The 18,552-nt window shown below is 37.7% G+C and overlaps 1 protein-coding gene across 4 annotated transcripts in view; it reads right to left on the bottom strand.

Moving 5' to 3' along the window:
- Positions 1-18,552, bottom strand: part of EEA1 (early endosome antigen 1) — a 67,924-nt gene that overhangs the window by 36,770 nt on the left and 12,602 nt on the right. For 3 of the 4 annotated variants that reach the window (XM_063396336.1, XM_063396337.1, XM_063396338.1), the window contains 7 exons: positions 9,579-9,706; positions 5,765-5,819; positions 5,573-5,638; positions 4,703-4,742; positions 3,780-3,887; positions 3,573-3,694; positions 2,007-2,162 (listed from right to left, as the gene is read on the bottom strand). In XM_063396336.1, the coding sequence (XP_063252406.1) occupies positions 2,007-2,162; positions 3,573-3,694; positions 3,780-3,887; positions 4,703-4,742; positions 5,573-5,638; positions 5,765-5,819; positions 9,579-9,706 (675 nt within the window). Of the gene's footprint in view, positions 1-2,006; positions 2,163-3,572; positions 3,695-3,779; positions 3,888-4,702; positions 4,743-5,499; positions 5,639-5,764; positions 5,820-9,578; positions 9,707-18,552 lie in introns of those variants that run through there. The other variant, XM_063396340.1, reaches the window with a different exon arrangement.

The following is an 18,552-nucleotide window of genomic DNA, read 5'->3' as shown; positions in this document are numbered from 1 at the left end:
TTGGCCACTCTACAAAGGGAAATGTGCTGGAAAGGGCTCTAGAAGCAAGTCTGGCATTTGATGCAAACTTGGTGTGTGACTATTGGACACATCAAGCCTGCAGATCAGCATAATCAGAGCAACAATACTACCCCATTAAACAAGATCAGTACAGAACAGAATGTATCAATGAATGCACAGTAATGGAAGAAAACAAGAAAAGCACTTTAGGGCTGTCTTAAAACATGTTGTGTATTAATGTACTCATTTCAAATACACTATATAGTAGTGACCTTCATAAAGAAGTTTTCTTTCCTGTGGTTCTCATAAGCAGATATTTCAGCACAAATATTCATAAACACTGAATTCAAAAGTGAACTAAAGCAGAACAGAATAGACAATGACCATCCAATTTACAACCTTCCTTTAGAAAAAGAAACACCAAAGGCAACAAGAACACAGTATATGACTGCATATAGTTAACTGACTTTCTGTAACATTGTGCTTTACAACACTGTTAGTTAAAACACATACTAGGATCAGTCTTTTTTGGCCAAATGTTCCAGGATATTATCAGAAAACAGTATGGATATTTTATACTGAGAGAATATAATGCAGAAAATGTGCAGAACCTTGCAAAGGACACCACTTCAGCCTTTCCAACTAGAATCATAATTTAAATGCATAAAGGTCCATTCCTTGTTCACAATTCAGTAAGACTATCCTGCATTTCTTTCTTGAAAGGGAAATACATCCTGGGTAAATATCCAGTTCTGATATTTTCTTGCTGATGTGTCTGTATGAATAATGAACTCTTAAAAAACCAGGAATACTTCTGTTTAGTAACATCTTGAAATTGTCTTGATATGACAAGAATTTGCTATAAAAATGAAATGCTCTCCCAATAATTTACCTCAAATTTAGGTCTATTAGAAAGAAGAAAAATAAAATGGATGGATGAAAGATGGAAGGAAGCAGTCCCAAAAGCTGTAGTAGGTACACTTCCTCAAATTTATTTTATAAATATTTCAGTGTTTCTAATGCCTTTGCGTAGTGGGAGGGGAAAAAAAAACCAAACAAGAAAAAACACTAGTCCTGGCTTTATTAAATTTACCCTCAATTTAGGCTACTAATTTTGTTTATTTCTTTGGGCACTCAAGTCAACAATCAAGCCTAGGTGCTGCATTTAATGAAGATTTATAAGATACTGAAACAAATCCCAACAAGCAGAGATTCATGGCAATGCTTAGCTTTAAAGCAGTGCAGTTGTTTCCATAACACATTTACTATGCAGGAGCCACTATAGTGAAAAACTAAAGCTCAAAGGAGCCTCTCACTATGAATATTCATCTAAAAGATGCAGATGCCGGTTTCAGGTACAGCTCTGAAAAAAGGTACAAACACTCAACAGATTTAGGTGACAAGTGTAGACTATACTATCCTTACTATCCCTCTCCAGCAGTATTTGAAGATGCTCATATACGGCTAATAAAATTTTTGTTATTTCCAACCATACTGAGCATTTACCTTATTTTAAAGATGTTCACTTTGAAAACAAAAATTAATACATGTATCCTCAGCCAGCCTGTAAAGATAGCCAAGGATGGTGTAAAAACCACTTTAACTTTTCAGTCCTTGATATCGTCTTCAAAGACCAAAGCTGAGATGAAACATAGCCAAACATTTATGTCAAGCACTGCAGCCAATGTGTCAACGAAGGACTTCCAGTTCTTATTTTCTTAGGAGTAACACTTAGCAAAACTGTGTTTTAGCCAGGAGCTGTTTGAGACAGTTTGAGGAGTAAAGCTCTTCTTAAAGGTCCAGATCTAAGATGCTGCATCCCTTTTTCTCTGCTCATATGGAAGTAGAAGTCATAAATGATAAGAGAGGAGAATAACCAAAACTTTTGGAGAAGTGAGAAGATTCAACTAAGAAAGGTGCTTTTCATTACAATTAATTAATATTTTCCATTTTCATATGATAATCATGACAAAGCTAGAACACACATCTTGATGTATGATTAGTACCTCAGAGTTAGCCTGCTCTGCCTGCAAGTGCTTGCACTCATCTTTCAGCTTTTCGGATTCTCTTTCACGTTCCAGGGTCATTTTATCCATCAATGTTTGAACTTGGACCAGCTCTTTTTTCAGGACAGCCACATCTTCCACACCAGGCCTTTGTAGCTGAAAAGTTGTGAGCAGAGAGCAACATCACATTGGCAGACCTGCTTCCAGTGTCAATGTCATTTCTAAAAATCTATCAAATCATCAATTTAGAGACAATGTGACATATTCAGTAATACAGCTAGGCTTAATAAAAAAAAAAAAAAAAGATAACAAAAAAGAGAGATTAAAAAACCTCCCCCAAAACTATGGAGAAGTGCTTATAATTCCCAAAGAAAACAGGATTTAAGGGCTAGTTTTTAGTTTTTGTCTGCTAAACTTTGAACTTGCTGATTGATTTCAACCAAATCTAACAAATGAAAAATTGTTTCAAAGATTTAATTTTTAACTTTTATGTACGTAAATGGCTAGATACAGTATACTGCCCCTGTCTTCAAGAATTATTTCAGAAAATCACCACAGACAAAACAAAAGGGGAGCTGAAGACAGTGTCTTGAAGATACTATCAGATATGGCTCATACCAAACCCACAGGTAAAATCTATTGGTAATTGCATTTCAAGCACCTCAATATCCCTTAGCATGAAACAGTATGGAGGGGAAGGAGAGGGATAGCAACCAGGAGCACTAAAGAAAGCAGAGAAAAGGAATGTTGGTATCTTTAGAAGATAAAAGGAACAGAAAAATGAAAGACAAGAAACAACAGAAGAGGGAGGAATGGATAGGTCCAGCATCTAGGCAAGGCCAATAGGCCCTTGAGGGAAGTCAGCTTCAGGGAAGAAGGGGAATAAACAAGTCCTGCTTTCCTCCAGAGTCTAAGCAGCAGCTGAGTGGAAGAAAATTCCTTGCACTACTCCTTTACAAGTGGCTCAGCTTGCTGAGTCACTGGAATTGCTCCCTGGAGCCATGGCTGAATACAAAAGTCATCAGGAGCCAAAATCCTGGAATACACACACATTGGTATTATCAGCCAAATGCAAGAGGGACAAGATTAACATAGGCATGATGATGACAGCTGCTACTTTTTCAGCCACCATATCACAAAATACCACTCTGAGCACTTCATAAAAATCCAGCTGCCCAAGGGCAGTCAGAGCATAACACCTCATGTAAAAAGAGTGACCTAAAGATAGCTGTGGAAGTCAGCAAAGGCATGCTCCAAGTTCAGGTCTGTACACATCTATACGCATAATGCACTGCAGAAATGCTTAAGGGTAGAGCACAAAACAAGAAGACTATAACATAATGCAGGGTGAATTTTAATATATGTCAGAAACACGATATAATTTCTCACTGCAAAAACACTGAAAATGCAGATCAAAAACAATGGTACTCTGAATTTTTTCAGCTCACAAGCAGACATCTTCAAGTTCAACAGAGGTTGGCTGCTTTAAAACTGTGTTTGCAAGCAATTAAATAAACCCACCCCCTTGACTTGAAAACAACAAAAACATTAATGTGATGTAAATACCAGCTCTGTCTTTAAGTCTTCTACTGTATTTCTCTCTTTCTGCAGCTCTTGTCTCAGGTTCGTCACTTTCTGTTCTGCACCTTCCCGAAGGCTGATTTCTTCATCATACTTTGATTTAAGATCTAATAAGAAAGAAGTTGCATAAAGATCCCTTTCACAAATTGCACAAGTAAAGAAGAGAATTAGATCTCGTGCTAATACACTTACCCACAATTTCAGTGGCCAGTTGTGCTGCTTTTTGCTCAAATAAGTCTTTCATTTGCTTAATGTTAAAATTTTCTACTTGGATCTCTTCTAGCTGCCGTTCTAATGATTCTATTTCCATAAAAAGAACAGTATTATTTTCTAGAAGAACTAGGACAATACAATTCCTCATGCCCATAACTAACCACGAGAGGTGAATATGTAATCCAAAATCCTTTAACATCCAAACATCTTAGCAAAGTGAACAACTTTACTGAGGTTAAATATCTGTAAGCACAATATCACTGTCACTAGCTGAGTACTCTGCAGGATTAAGTACATATTGGTTTTCACTGGTCACAAATAGCCTTTCAGATCACTGCAACATCGTGCTGAATTCCAACCCCTGAACTGTAATTAAAAGCTTTAATCAATATCAGTCAGATAGTTTATGTACAAATAGGGAAAAATTTATTCTATGAGTGACTCATGAAGAAAAACAGAGCAAAAATTATGGGTCTTCAAAACAAACAAAGGTTCACTGTTTTCTTTGCTAGCAACAAGCACAGAAATACACTACCAAAAAACTATCAGTAAAATATGCTGTAGTTTATATAGTATAGTGCTATAATATATATCTGACTGTTTGAATATATGAAATGATCAGAAAAGTGTTCAAAATGTCTCGTAAGAACTGCTTTCAGATTCAGAAAAACTCCTGTTTTGCTTCTAAAAATTTTAAACCCTGAGCCCCTGGAACATTTCCCCAGATTATTGCTTAATATAAATAGCTCTTAATAGATCTTACAACAAACTTCTTTTGCCAGTGACTATAACATTCCAGCTTTCTAGCTCTTTAATTTACCAAAAGTGCTAATTAACCTAAAAGCTAAATCAAAATAAATTCCAAAGCAGTGAAGAAATTAATATAATAAAATGTTAGCCACCTGTAGATGTAGCTGTTGTCAATCCATCAGATTTAGAATCCTTAAGAAAACAGAATAAATGCACCATTAGACAGCAGGAATGAAAACTACTACTTCCAAAATTCATCCATTTTTTGGAAAAGATATGGAAATAAAGACTACTGTGCTCAAATGCTGCACAGAAGTATAAAAATACCTGCATTCAAATAGTTATATTTGGAAGACTGGAAAAGGCCAAGATGACTTTTCATTTCATGTATCACTGCACTATTAAGGTTTCCACTCGTAAGGCTCCAGTAAGAATCCCCTCCCCCTCCCTTTCCTCAATATAGAAATCTGTCCTAAAAACAGAGGTTACAGACATCACGAAGCACATCCTGAGAGGGAGTTTGTCAGAAAGCAATTTCTGAGGTCTGTAACTATCCCGCATCTAAGCAGCTCATAGTAATAAAAAAAGCAAGAGCTTCCTTTAGGGCACAACACACCACCATTTGCCTTACATTATTTTTTGAGCTCAGCTGGATACCTATGAAATACCACTGCTGTTTTCCAAAAGTTCTTACAAGAAAGACTCCACAGCCTTTTCTCATAAAACACCACATTCAATTTACTTTCTTTAATAAACTGAGTTCTGAATAAGCTCAATAGAAGGAAAAATCTAAACTGAACCTGTAGTGAACAGTATAGAAGAATCGTTATCTACTCTGACTTGGTTCCTTACACATACATATAAGTTACATTGTGGAGAGATAACTAGCTTTGTTTTCAAGAACATGTCAATATTTAAATTACAGAACTAACTAAATCAGGCCACGTGCCTTACAAAAAGGGTTTTAATCTTCAATGTCAATGCTGATGATAAAACTGCTTCAAGTATTTTAAAGCAATTACTTGCTGCCGCTGCCCCTGCAATTTCTCTAGTTCCTTCTTCAGCTCTTCTGAGTACCATCTCTCCTCCTGAGGGGGAAAATGATAACAAAAAAAAAGGAGATGGGGAGAGAGACTATAAATGTTGTTGCTTAAGACAGTGGAACACTTTAATTTGAAACAAAGAACCAAGTGCAAGTAAAATACATTTCCAACCTTTAGTGAAGCTTGCAAGTCTTGGACTTCTTGGCGGAGCAGTGATACTTCATCTCTGAATAAATATACCCACAGAGTGGAGAAAATGAATATGCAGTGGTTATATTTTGTCAATTACATACAAGTTGTAAGATGTGTTAAGTAACTGGACTGATAGCCATGTACTACATAAATATAACCTACGTTATAAATATTTATTTTTAGATTTTTTTTTAAACTTGGAAGAAACCAGAGTAGTATCAGTTTGCATATCACTTGAAAAATGCTAAATATATTAAATGGCTAAGTAAAGAAGTAGATATGAAAACAGAATATAAATCTAAATCAGTGCATTAGCTCAACCACATGAGTTCAGAATGAAAAAGCTATGCATTGGAACATTTAACTAATTTGCACGCCTTTGTAAAAAAGGACAGGTTTCTTCTCCTTCCCTTCCCATATCATGTAAAGGAACACTGCTAAGCGACAGTGTGCTATCTTACTCCTGAAATATGCAGTTACATAATTTTTCATCAACACGGCAATTCGGTATGCTCCAAAGACATATTCACTTAATGGTCTGAATATTGAAAGCCTTAGAATTCTAAATTCTCAAATTTCATGCTCAAGCCTCCAGCCATGCAAGAACACAAAATCCAAGGCGATAACTGTTAGTACTTGACACAGCACCTTCAAAATCACAGGTGTCCTTACAGAGTTGCACAGCTATACACACACAAGGATAATGGTGCATTACTCAGATACAGCCACTCCAAATCAAGAACACAAGGGTCATCAAAATAATGCAAAAATATTCTTTCTTATTGTTTGTACAGTGGCAACACTAAGGGTTACATAGAATATATACCTGAGGGTACCAGTGCCAACAAATCCTCTCAGTTTTATAACATACAGTTTTATTGCTGCTGGTGTGCATTATCCCCTCCTCCACAGATGTTCTTTCAAATTATCTCATACTTAGGAGAAATCACCAAAGCAAATTATTCCTTAGCTAAACTAGTAAGGAATAGATTCAATCTACATTAGCATATTAACATCAGATCAGGGTCATCAAGTAGCAAGTGAAACATGCATTTGAACCAGTGGAGCAAGAATTCAAGGTGGACCAATTTCAATGACAAAACGAACACGGATATTGGGAGATTTACTTTTTTCAGCGGAAAATTTTGTTATGTACACATTATTCTGCCTGTGTGATCCATTTACTGGAGGTTTGCAAATAGAACTTTACTGAGGCAGGTGTAGCTGCATTCCAAAACCTGTACATTGATTGTGGCTGGAGAAGAGCGAGCCACTTTCTCATCAGTACAAGTAAGTACATGAGTTAAGATTCAGAACTAAGATTATAAACAAAAAGCAGGTGGAACAGTTAACTGTATTAAAGTTGGGCTGAACAAATATCAAACCTGCAATACCAAAACATTTAAAATGCTCTGATCTTCACAATTGATTGAAGGGTTTAAGTTGTATAAAGCTAGTTGTAGTAGAGGGGAAGGCGGAGGGGGGGAGAAAGGAATGAGGTTGTAATGGAAGGAGCCTTCTAGAGTAGTTGTCTTGATAGCCCCAACAAAATTTTCCTTGACCATTTTAAAATGAAGCCTTAATTTAGTTTAACCAGTGGAAAATGCATGGGTGGGGAATTAGTGTAAGGGATCACTACAGGCACTGTAACTGTAACACTGCTTTTCTTTCATTCACCCTAACCCTCAACCAATCTCCTTCTCTGCTAGTGCTGTGACAATCCCTTCCTCCTCTCAGCACATCTGAGCCTACCATCTGGAAAATCCTTAGTGCCTTTTCATTACAGTCCTCTCAGTTTCCCACATGTAATGCCAGTGCCTCCACCCTAGTACCGAGTACTAATGGCCTTGCTGAATTGCCCTGGGGGGAGTTACGTGATTTACTCTTGGAACTTATTCATCCTAGTTTACTGGGGAGTGGGAGGAAGAGGAAACAGTGTAATTCCCAGTACTTAACTTTTCCTATTGACTACATATGGAATTTCACCTCCCAATCCTGGTCCTAAGAGTTACACATAAGCTTCACACACGGAGAGCAAGTGGAGTGGATCACTGCTGCAGGCTGCAATATTTCTTTAATATGAAAATCCAAGGCTTGGAAAAACATATTTATGTTGAATGACAGTTTTCTCAAGCAAGCATGTAAATGAGTAGCACTAAAGAATGCCATACTAATAGGAAAATATAGCTCACGTGTTACACAATGGCTCTCACAAGACTCCCTTTATACCAGTGGACTTCTTATCCACGTTTTCAATTATGTGGAGAAAACAAAATTACTTGTCCTTAAACTGTCAATAGCCAGGAAAAAAATAAAACTAAATTTCACCAGCCAACATCTGGCTGACTTTGGAAATTTGCAGGCATACAAAGAAGTACTTCATAAACTATATAAACAATATAGTTATGACCAATAATTCCCCCATGTGAATGCTATTGTCCTACAAAAGTATCACTTCAGGTCTAAATTGAATTACTCCAAAAAGACTTAAATCAGGCATAAAAAGAAGAAACATTCATTCTTGAATAAATGTGCACATCAGAAGCCCAAAATGACTTCACTAGTACTCTATCCCTTTATCCTGTATAAAGCCCCAATTTTGATTTTTGAGGCAGCAGCTGAGAGAGAAGGCAGCTATCCACAAGGAAGGAGTCATCCAAGAGTTCTGCTAATGCTGGCTCCTACTAGCCTGCCAGCAGTACTGGGGAGATACAGATCTGCATTTAGGCAACAACTCAAACATGTTATCTTCCACTTTTTTTTCTCACCCAAGAGCCACCCTGTCTTCAGTTAGTTACAAAATATATGCATTTCCTTCCATGTAATTATTTGTCATTTTGGATCACATTTCCACTTGTGACAAAACATTTGAACTGTTTACTTCCCAAGGATCAGCAGAAGCCACAGGGCCACGTGCTGTGTACCTCTGGGCTGCTCACTCTGACTCTCCTGTGTACAAAAGCAGGGAAGTCTGGGGAGTGTGACAAAACAGCACCAGGGACTGCTATTTACAACAGCGCAAAACAAGCAGTGACAGAAAAAGATTTAGCAGGAAGCAAGTGGAAACCTACGGAAATTTTACCCCCAAGAAAAACCTTCCCAAAGGAACTCAGACTACTCAGTTAAACATTTCTAGAGAAGGTTTTACATTATCAGTTCCTACTACATACTGCTGCTCTCAAAAATAAAACTACCTGATATTCTTTCTAGGGATGTATTTAACAATACGGTTTTGACAAAATATTAAATAAACTAGTTAAGATTTCTGAAGATCAGCATGGAGTTTCTGAAACACAGGAGAATTACTGGCGCACACAGAAACTTCTCAGATTCACAAATAACTGGGTAATAAGAGAAGCTATTTAGGCAAATACTGATATTGTAATTACCCAGTACATATCCTAATTAACTAGGGACAAAATTGGGTTTCTTCTCTATCTTTAGGGTTGTCCTCTCCACTCTCAGATGATATTTCAGTTCTATGTCAGAAATTAGGAGAAACCCGTATTTTTTCTGCCACACTTGTAAAAACCATTCTAGCCTGTAATGCTGCATTGTCTGCTGAATCAGAACTAGGTGGCTTAGTATCATAAACACACGTATCTGATTATCACTTACAGTCAGATCAGTATCAGACAACATAAGTTACAAGCTGCCTTTTAATTCTAGCTGGAAATGGGACATGAACATTTAAATACTTGACTGCATGTATTCAAATTAAAAAAACTTCAGTGTAAGTAGAAGCAGCCAAACACCAGCACAAAAGCACATGCACAAATGAGTACTGTTCTACCTTTCTGGTGACAGATGACCTTCCCCTCCGTGAGTTGAATCAATGCCAGAATTATGAACTGCTTCATAGTGCTTGAACAGCTCCTCCGCTGATCCATGAGACTTCATACAGAGAGGACAAATAAAGCCCTATTACAAAAAGGAAAAACAACAAAATATGAGACACATTTCTTTTCCATCTTATTTTTATACAGAACTGTAAATTTTGTTTCCACATTTAAGAAGTAGTAAATGTAATTTTGAAGATTCATATTAATTCTTTCTAATTAATTCATACTAATTTCTCTATAATTTTGCAATCAAAATGTTAGAAAATGTCTGCAAAAGGCATATTCCATTATTCAGTGAGGTTTTTTCCCCAACAGCATTGCATACTAGCAACAACATTTTATTTAGCAAAATAAAAAGGCCTGTTCTGCAATTCCTCCTCCCTCAACAAAACAATTTCCCATATAACTTTTCATAAAATCACATTCTTATTCCAAATAGAAGGTACTATCTGCAGTTTGGTCTTTAAAAAGGTGATATAAAGACCCAAACTGAAGCTACTGTTTTTAATATGAGCCAGACAACTAAGAATCACTTTTTACCTTTCATATAATTAATTGGTAAATACCAATTTCAGATAACTATCACATCAAGAAAATCAGAATCTCTACAGCCTTAAGAATCAGAAATCATCCATTTTCTATCCAGTATGTATGCTACAAGCTTACCAGAGTGGAAATTTAGCAGATCGATGCCCTCGTTCTACCCATTAGCCCAAAACTGAAAACAGTAAGTGTTATTTTCCTCTTTATGTATCTCTAAATATTTGTGGAGTGTCCAAGTTGCCACTCACCAGAAGTACCATCCACCTAATTTTTCACAGTTTATTACATCTTGCATTGACTGCTGGACGTTACACTGGCTCCTCACTCGTGGTTACCATGCCAACTCTGAGCCCAATTCCCATCTACACTTCAGCCCATAATGCAACACTGAGACATTCCAGATGAAAACCTAAATTAAAGACTCACTGTAACTCCAAGCAGTGCAGAAGGGACCTCGTGTAAGTGGGGTGCCTGTCCTTAATTTTTTAAGGTCCCTTGTTCCTTTAATCCATTTTGAATATTCATTTTTACATTTATATGTTATCCTTAAGTTTCTTATGCCAGTACAAACTGTAGTGTACTCCAACATTAAACCAAGGCTCTCCAGTATCCAAGATGAGAGCACTCCTCTAAAGGGATTATCATACTTCACCTAGCACAGGCTCACATATGATTTACGAAGTACACATGAAGAGTTTTAACACTTTTCAGCTCTTAACTTTGCACTTGGACGCTAATAGACAAGCCACAACACTTTAAATATTAGCACAAAGTGCACATATTGAATGTGTATGTTGATAACCACAAATAGCACTCATTTATTAAAACAGTATTAATAGTATTTCATTTCACGAGTCACTAAGAATTCAACAACATTTACATGGTTTTAACCCAGGAAAACTAACATGTTCAGCTACTCAAATGTAGCCAAAGCTCTAAACAGAGGCTTCAAAACTTCTATTATGTATTTAGTGTTTCAGAAATTAAATACTAAATAGAATTGCTTGTCAACTCTACCACATATCATATGGAAAACTCGTTTTGTCACTAGACAAACAAAACAGTGTACTCTTCCCTAAGAAGGAAACAGGCATTTAACCTTAACAACCATTTATTTATTTCCAGAGCTGATCAGCACAGTTTCACTCCAGATTAAACCAAGCTAACTAATACATAAGTATATGTGCAGAAAATTTGTTCAGCTGCTAGGTTCCTTGTAATGTTTATCTGATACAAGTAGCATAGGATGCCAGTGAGAGTCACTCCGAGTGGGAGAACTAGAGGCAGTTTCCTGGCACACAGCAAATGGCAATGGGGTTGGCAACGGTATCGTTATAGGGGGTCACAAAATATGGATTTGGGCTTTTTTTTCCTAGTAAGCCTTATACAGAAAGCAGTCAGTGTCATACAATGACAGTGCAACAGCATCCTTTTGGGATGAAACTCTACTAAGCAGTTCTCAGTGTTGTGCTTACTTTCCCAGTGATGGGAAGGTCTGCTGTTCATAGACAAATGCATATGTTCCTCATAGTTCCAGTAAGCACATCTAGAAAGAATGAGTGTAGAAAATTGCTCTGGCCTCTTCTTCCTTTTGCCCTTTATCTCTTTTCATTTAAACAGCAAAATCTGTTTCTTTGCTTGAGGGGTTTTTTTGTGCGGTTTTATTGTGCTTGGGGTTTATTCTGTGCAAATAGGAGCCCTAGAGAAGAGGAAAGAATAGATTGCATGTGCAATTATAGCCCAAGGGGACAGCAACCATTCATCCCAATTATTGGGCAAAGCCAGCCAGAATTTCCCAGGCAGGCAGGCAGATTTGAAGGCAAGGTCCACAAGGACAAGGGGCCAGAGGCAGAGCAGAGCAGCTGAGCAAAGGGAGTGTTTTGCAGTCGTGAGCCTGCAGGGTGGATGGGAGCTCTGGGGAGGCAGGCATCTGTCATTGGCAGAGGGAGGAAACATGGACAAAACGCCCTCCTCTTCTAGTTAGAAACTGCCTTCCTCTCACACAAGCAGGGATAAAGAGTGCATCACTCCCCAGTCCCAGGCTCTCCACCAGCACTGTCATGATCGTGGCTGGCCTCAGTTTTGGGGGCCTGGCACTGTGGGAGCCAGCTCCCACATGCTGTTGCTGGAGGTCTGACATACAGGCCATAACACAGTGAGCCATCGCCCTTCGGCAATAGGTTGCCCTCGCCACAGGAAATATCTTCTTTCCTGTACAGAGGTGGGCAGGAGCACCAGCTCCTACAGATGCAGGCAGCTACCACTCATACATCAGAGCCTCAAAGTGCACAAACACAGGAGTCAGCTGCACCTCACAAACTGATAATATCCAGTGTCGAGCCTGATGTCAGCAGCATTAATTCAGTTCTCTTTAGAGCAGGAAAATCAGAATCATCAGGATCTTCCTGGCAGCAGGCAGTCACAGGCAGAAGTGCATAGTTTCCTGGATCTGTAACTATCAGCCCCTGTGACAATCTTGTTTGGGAAATTGGGTTGTTGGATCACTAATTTTATCTCTAAAAAAACCCTTAAATTCAATACAGCCAAATAAAAAATATATCTCAGTATCATCTTGAGATGAACTTCGTAAATATGTTCAGAAGTGTATTTTACTATTCTAAAGACAAACATGTAAGAAGAGGGGAAGAAACCTGATGGTCTGAGATGCTTAAATTTAGTGAACATTCCTGTCAGTTTGCAGGAATTTGTATCAGGTCTGACACATTTCTACATCAGGTTTCGTGAACATTTAAATAAAGTCTTAGATAAAGAGGAGATTGCGTAACTACAACCAAGAGATGTAATAGTGATCATCACAGCTGGGGGGAGGAGCAGGGGCATCCTTCCTAGTAAGCCTGCACCTGGATACCTTAACTAACACACTCCTTTACACAAGAAGCGAGTAGGAGAGTATCTTGAATTTTGGTTCATTTCCCTTTAACATATACTTAGGGATTACTTTGCATAAAGCACAGCCACAGATGTGAAAGGTATTTTACATTCTTCATTTATTAAACCTAACGCATCACTTACAGGCCTTTCAGTGCTGCACCATAAATCAAGATTCCCTAGCTGATGTTTCTAATTGCATTTTATCTTTCACTTTACACATGTAGAAAAGAGCCTAACAGAAGTTAAATGACGATTTTTTGGGTTTATTTTCAGATCTTCTCGCCAAGAAAGACAATTTATTGAATTCAAAGATTTTTGCAGATGCCTGTCAGTTTCACAGAAAATAAAAAACAAACCACAACAACTAAATGCACCAGTTTTTTACCAAGAAAGAGTTCCTGAGATTACCACAGAATTTCTGAAGCAATACAGAAAAAGAACAGTAAAAAAAAAAAAAAAAAAAAAAAAAAAAAAGCATTCAAATCAAACTCCAATATATGTGCACAAATAACCAACTAGGAGACGACACACAATTTAAAGCTCAAAATAGCCCCTGACCCAATAGTCCAGGCATTCCACTGAGAAGGAGTGAGACTCTAAATTTCAAATCCCAATTTTCTGATCCCAAGGAAAACGTTCCTTTCAGGAGGCCCATAAGCCATGCCAAACAGCCAGCGCTACCAGAGTACAATGCTGTTTGCAGTGGGACAGGCCTTCCTCAGTGCAAAGACTGCAAAACATATGGGTTTCACTCACAGCAGAACAGAAACTGCTCCACAGAAGTTTTGCAGGAAAGCATCTTGACTCAGCTTGAGTTATAATACCAAATTTCACCAAAGATCTCAGACTCCATGAAAGCACCAGAAAATTTTTTACTTACCTTTCTCAAGACAGATTTACAAATAAGCCCAAAGAACAAAAAACTACTTTCCCTCTCTAATAGTTGTGATTTACTTTCAGGCTTGATAAAGTTAAGCTTCTCAGTGCTCTATCCCTTAAAGCCATTCAGGGTAAATTATTTCTTTCTGCTAACATTAATATTTGTGTGAATCATTAAGACTGCATTCTTTGGGAAGTACGCCAGGATACTGAAAACAACACTAGAAGGAAACTCTCGCTACAAAAACTAATGTGGGGTTTGGGGGTTGTGTGCTAAAATACTTACAGAGCTATTAACTATTGGAAGAGCTTTGGCCTACAACATTGAAACACAGAGCCCAGCAAAAGCAGGGCACAGACCCCCAGGCAGACAAGTGCACAACCACACCAACTGCAGCCTACCACAGAGTCCTCCTAATCCTCACACGATTTTAAACTGGATGCAGAAAAAGCTTACGTAACAGGAAAGTGGATGTGTTGCACTGAATGGTTTCTGGGTTTCTGCTTCTCATTATTTTACTCTGTAGGACTAGGGGTGATGGAGTCGGCTGTGTAAAGAAGTACTTTGAAAATTTCAGCCTTTTCAGAATATTGTCTAACTTCTAATGATTTATTTTCATCAGCTGAAGGCTCCCAACCAAGTTTTTAAAAAAACCTCAACATTTACAAGTAGATGTGTATTCCCCAATCACTGCCAATGCAGAGCTATTCAACACAGTTAATGGAGCAAGAAACTAGTCCTACGACTGAACAAATGTGTATACCTGAGGTAGGGTCAGCATAACAACTCCCAGGGCTCCATCATCAGTAACTGGAGCCTGAGACATCTTCACAGAGATGCATTCAATCTCTCTTCCTCTGCCAACTGCTCTCCTTTTGCCCTGAGCTTTAATGAAATGGTCTTTTAGACTTAATAAGAAATCTTGCCTTAATTAGTTAATGAGTGAGAGCACAACGTACTTTACTCAAAGTTCCTTCTTCACAAATTAAAACTGGAGTTATGTGGCAGACAGATGACACATCTTGAAGGACAGTCCCATGGGCAAAACAGTTTTTACAGGATGGAATGCAGATGTGCTCAGGTCCTTGGAATCCAAGAAATAAGGCATCTGATTGCTGCTGATCTGCAGTTGTGTGTAGTAGAGAGCCATATAGCACAAATAGCTTCATAAAGCACAGAGCTTCATTTACTAATACAAGTAAAGCTTCTGCAACACCTTGTATTTTTACTCCAGCACTTATATCATGAGTCAAGCTCAGAGAACCATGTAACTTCACTGTTTCACTGTTTTCCATTCTTGGAAAATATTTAAGAACTAAATATTCAAAAACAAAATAAAACAAAACAAACAAAAAACCCAAACAAACAACCAAAAAAAAAAGAACCTACACCCCACAGAATCATTTCAGGATAACTGACACTTTTACTATATGGAAAACATTCATGACTATTCTACTATATACATGCTGTAGGACAGCTTAGCCCAAATCAAAGACCAGGATACACTTTAACGTGCTTGGCATTCACATGACTAGGCTTTAAGTTTAAATAGATTTGAGTATCAAAGTTTCACCATTGACCTTACAGAAATACCAGGCCAGCACTCCCAGCTACAGCCTGTTCCCAGTGAGCTGCATGAACAAAAAGCCAATAGCAGTGACTGAAGACCAGGGCTCTAACACCTTCTGGCCGTGACCTATGTTTGCCCATCTCTCAGGATCCAGGTTACATTAGCAACTCTCTCACAGCTGTATTGGTACAATAAGCTGTATGCTGTAAATAAAGTCCAGCATGTTTAGAAAACTGAAAGTAAGCTCATCATTCATGTTTCTTCCACTGAAGGCGAACCTCCACAATTTTCCAAAATTTCCAACACAAGATACACATCTTCATCAGCACTCAAACTAAGTCCAAGCTAAAAGCCAGATATTCTCCAGTTACACAGTGATTTAAAGGCTGAAACATTTTACATGATGAAAGATGAGAAACTATTTAGGGCCAGTGGAGAGAAACATAAGTAATATTTCAGAGCTGAAAGATGTACCAAGTAGCTTCTACATTGTATTTTCCAAATATGTATCAAAGCAATTAACTGAATTCTCAGGAAGTTCTCAGAGAAGATTAAATAGTCTGCCTAGACAGCAAGGGCAAGACTGCATTTCATAATTTATTTCAGGCGTTTACATATTGGTTTAAAAAATCATCGCATATTTTAAGTTAAAAAATAAACAAATTAGGTCACTCCTTTTATATATTGCTAAAAAGAAAATACAGTTGACATTTTTCATGTCTTTCACCAGACAAAGCCCTTTCCTCTCTGCTTATACAAACAGTAAGATAACAGTGGCTTTCTCAGCTAACATCTCTATTTAATCATTAGAAAAGCAGGTTAAAAGGTCATGTTGAATACAATTAAGATCTGGAGTTCATTTCGATTTTACAAGTATTTAAATTTCTGGACAAAGAGAGAAAAGGTCTATTTATATAGTATTTTATACCAGAACATAGAATTGATTTCTTCCTAGAACAGAAGCTAGATTCTTCCTGAGAAGAATAGAACCAACATAATTTCTAGTTCACTTCTCTTATGTTTTTACTGCTATTGATGAGTAAGACTAAAATTGTGTCACAATCTACAAAACAACAATTTTGTCATGAATTAGAAATTCTAATCCAGTGGGATCTCTATTTCTTAAAGAAAAGTCATATTCCATGGCCAAGTCAAATCAAATCAGTATCTCTAATTCTTCATTCTCTTAATACTGTTTAAATGTTGAAGGAAGTTCATACACTAATGTAACTCAATCAATAATTTTTGTTCATGTGCAAAACAGGCAAGTACTGTTGAGGTGAAAACAGGCACCACAATCTAAATTGAGAAGCAACTGAAAGAGAATAAAATATCATCTTTAAAGCACTGACATGATGTTCTGGGCAACAACAGTCTGCAACATTTCAAGGGCATGCATAAAAACAGAAGATTCAATCAATTGCATCTACAATAAGAGACAAGAAGGAAAAAAAATAATGTGGTCTTTTTAAAGACTGACTTAAAAAACACATATTTTTTCACAACTACTATGCCAATCTACATTCTCTGCAATTCTGCTATGAAAAGCCTATTCAGAAAACATCAAGGTCATACCTTGCTTGTATTAGCCAAGAAATACATTCTTACTAAACGTCTGGAAATTTATGAAGATTACTCAAAAGAACTGTCTGAATATTGTCTTAGATTTAGCCCAATGGTAGATAAGACAACAGATATTAACAGCCACTATATTCTAAATGCTGCAGGGGTACCATTCAGTGGTTGCTTTGGATGCCTCAGCTAAAAACAGGACAGGAAGTCTCAAACTATGACTCTATACTGACTCACTGTTTAGATGTTCTGAAGGTCTAACAGAGACTGTCAGGAAATGCAAGACAGAGTTTAGAAATGTATCATTCCTTTCAAAAAAAGCAGAAAAGAAGCCACCACACAGCTTACAGTGACACCACTGTATATATGGAAGTTGGGAAACGATGTTTGGGAACTTGGCGATGCGTGTAACTTTCATAAGCATTTGTTTGGTAAGCTGGCTTGGGCCACCTCTGTGGGTCCGGAGACGCAAGGGCATGGGCTTGAATAAACACTCGTTTTGCTCCTTTCACTCTATTTAGTCTCTGTTTCAGCCTCAAGGCATCAAACATGGACAGACATTTGGTGGTTATTCCTGCAGCTGAATAGGCCACTGTATTTTAAAGCAAGGCTTCATCACAGCTTGGGGGAGCAGTGTAAGTATTACACTGACATTTTCACCAGTTACCATATGTTTCAACCCCTAGTTTGAAAAAGAGGGCTGCAGAGAGCTGTTCAAGAAGATGGCCATAAATTAGGCTGCAGGCAAGTGGCAGGAAACCTTTCCCACAACAGGACACTGCAGGTGTGAATGCTTGTGACTGAAAAACAAACTCTCCCAACTCTCACTGCATGGAAGACAGAGACGAAGGAAGAGCAAGGAGAACAGAGGGGCACCTGCTAAAATTTTCATCAGCTGATAGGTGTATCAGTGGAAAAAGGGGTAGCAAAGAAAACTACAGGTAGAATCTAAAGCAAGGTACTAAGGCTTTTGTTAACCAAGTAACAAATTTTCAGGTCTCACAAAGTGTAACCAAACACTGACCTTGCAACAGCTCCTATTTCCTTGTTTAAGGAGAATACACTAGCAAAAATCATGAACTCACAAGATTCTTTAGCATTGTTTCCAACAAAAGATATTGAAACTCTTCCCAGTACTATGTACTATCCACACGCAATACCACTAAACATTGACAGTTTAAATAAGGCAAACTGAGCAATGTTTCATATGTCTGCTACATAAGATGACATTTTATCTTTGTTATAACGCTGTCCCAGAAAAAGCAGAGATTGAATGAGGTGCGACAGTCTGGCTGTGTTGCTGTTTCAATGTGTTTGCTACAAATGCAAACTATTCTTTTTCATCAGCAATCAGCTTGCTTGTTGACTTCTCAGTAGTCAAACATTTTAAACTTTTCATACTAGTATTGACCACAGTTATTAATAGAATTCCTCACATTTTCAACACTTCTAGGCATTCTCACATAAT

The sequence above is a fragment of the Prinia subflava genome, chromosome 4, assembly GCF_021018805.1.
Source record: "Prinia subflava isolate CZ2003 ecotype Zambia chromosome 4, Cam_Psub_1.2, whole genome shotgun sequence".
NCBI classification, from domain to species: domain Eukaryota; kingdom Metazoa; phylum Chordata; class Aves; order Passeriformes; family Cisticolidae; genus Prinia; species Prinia subflava.
This window is presented reverse-complemented; position numbering and strand designations above follow the sequence as displayed.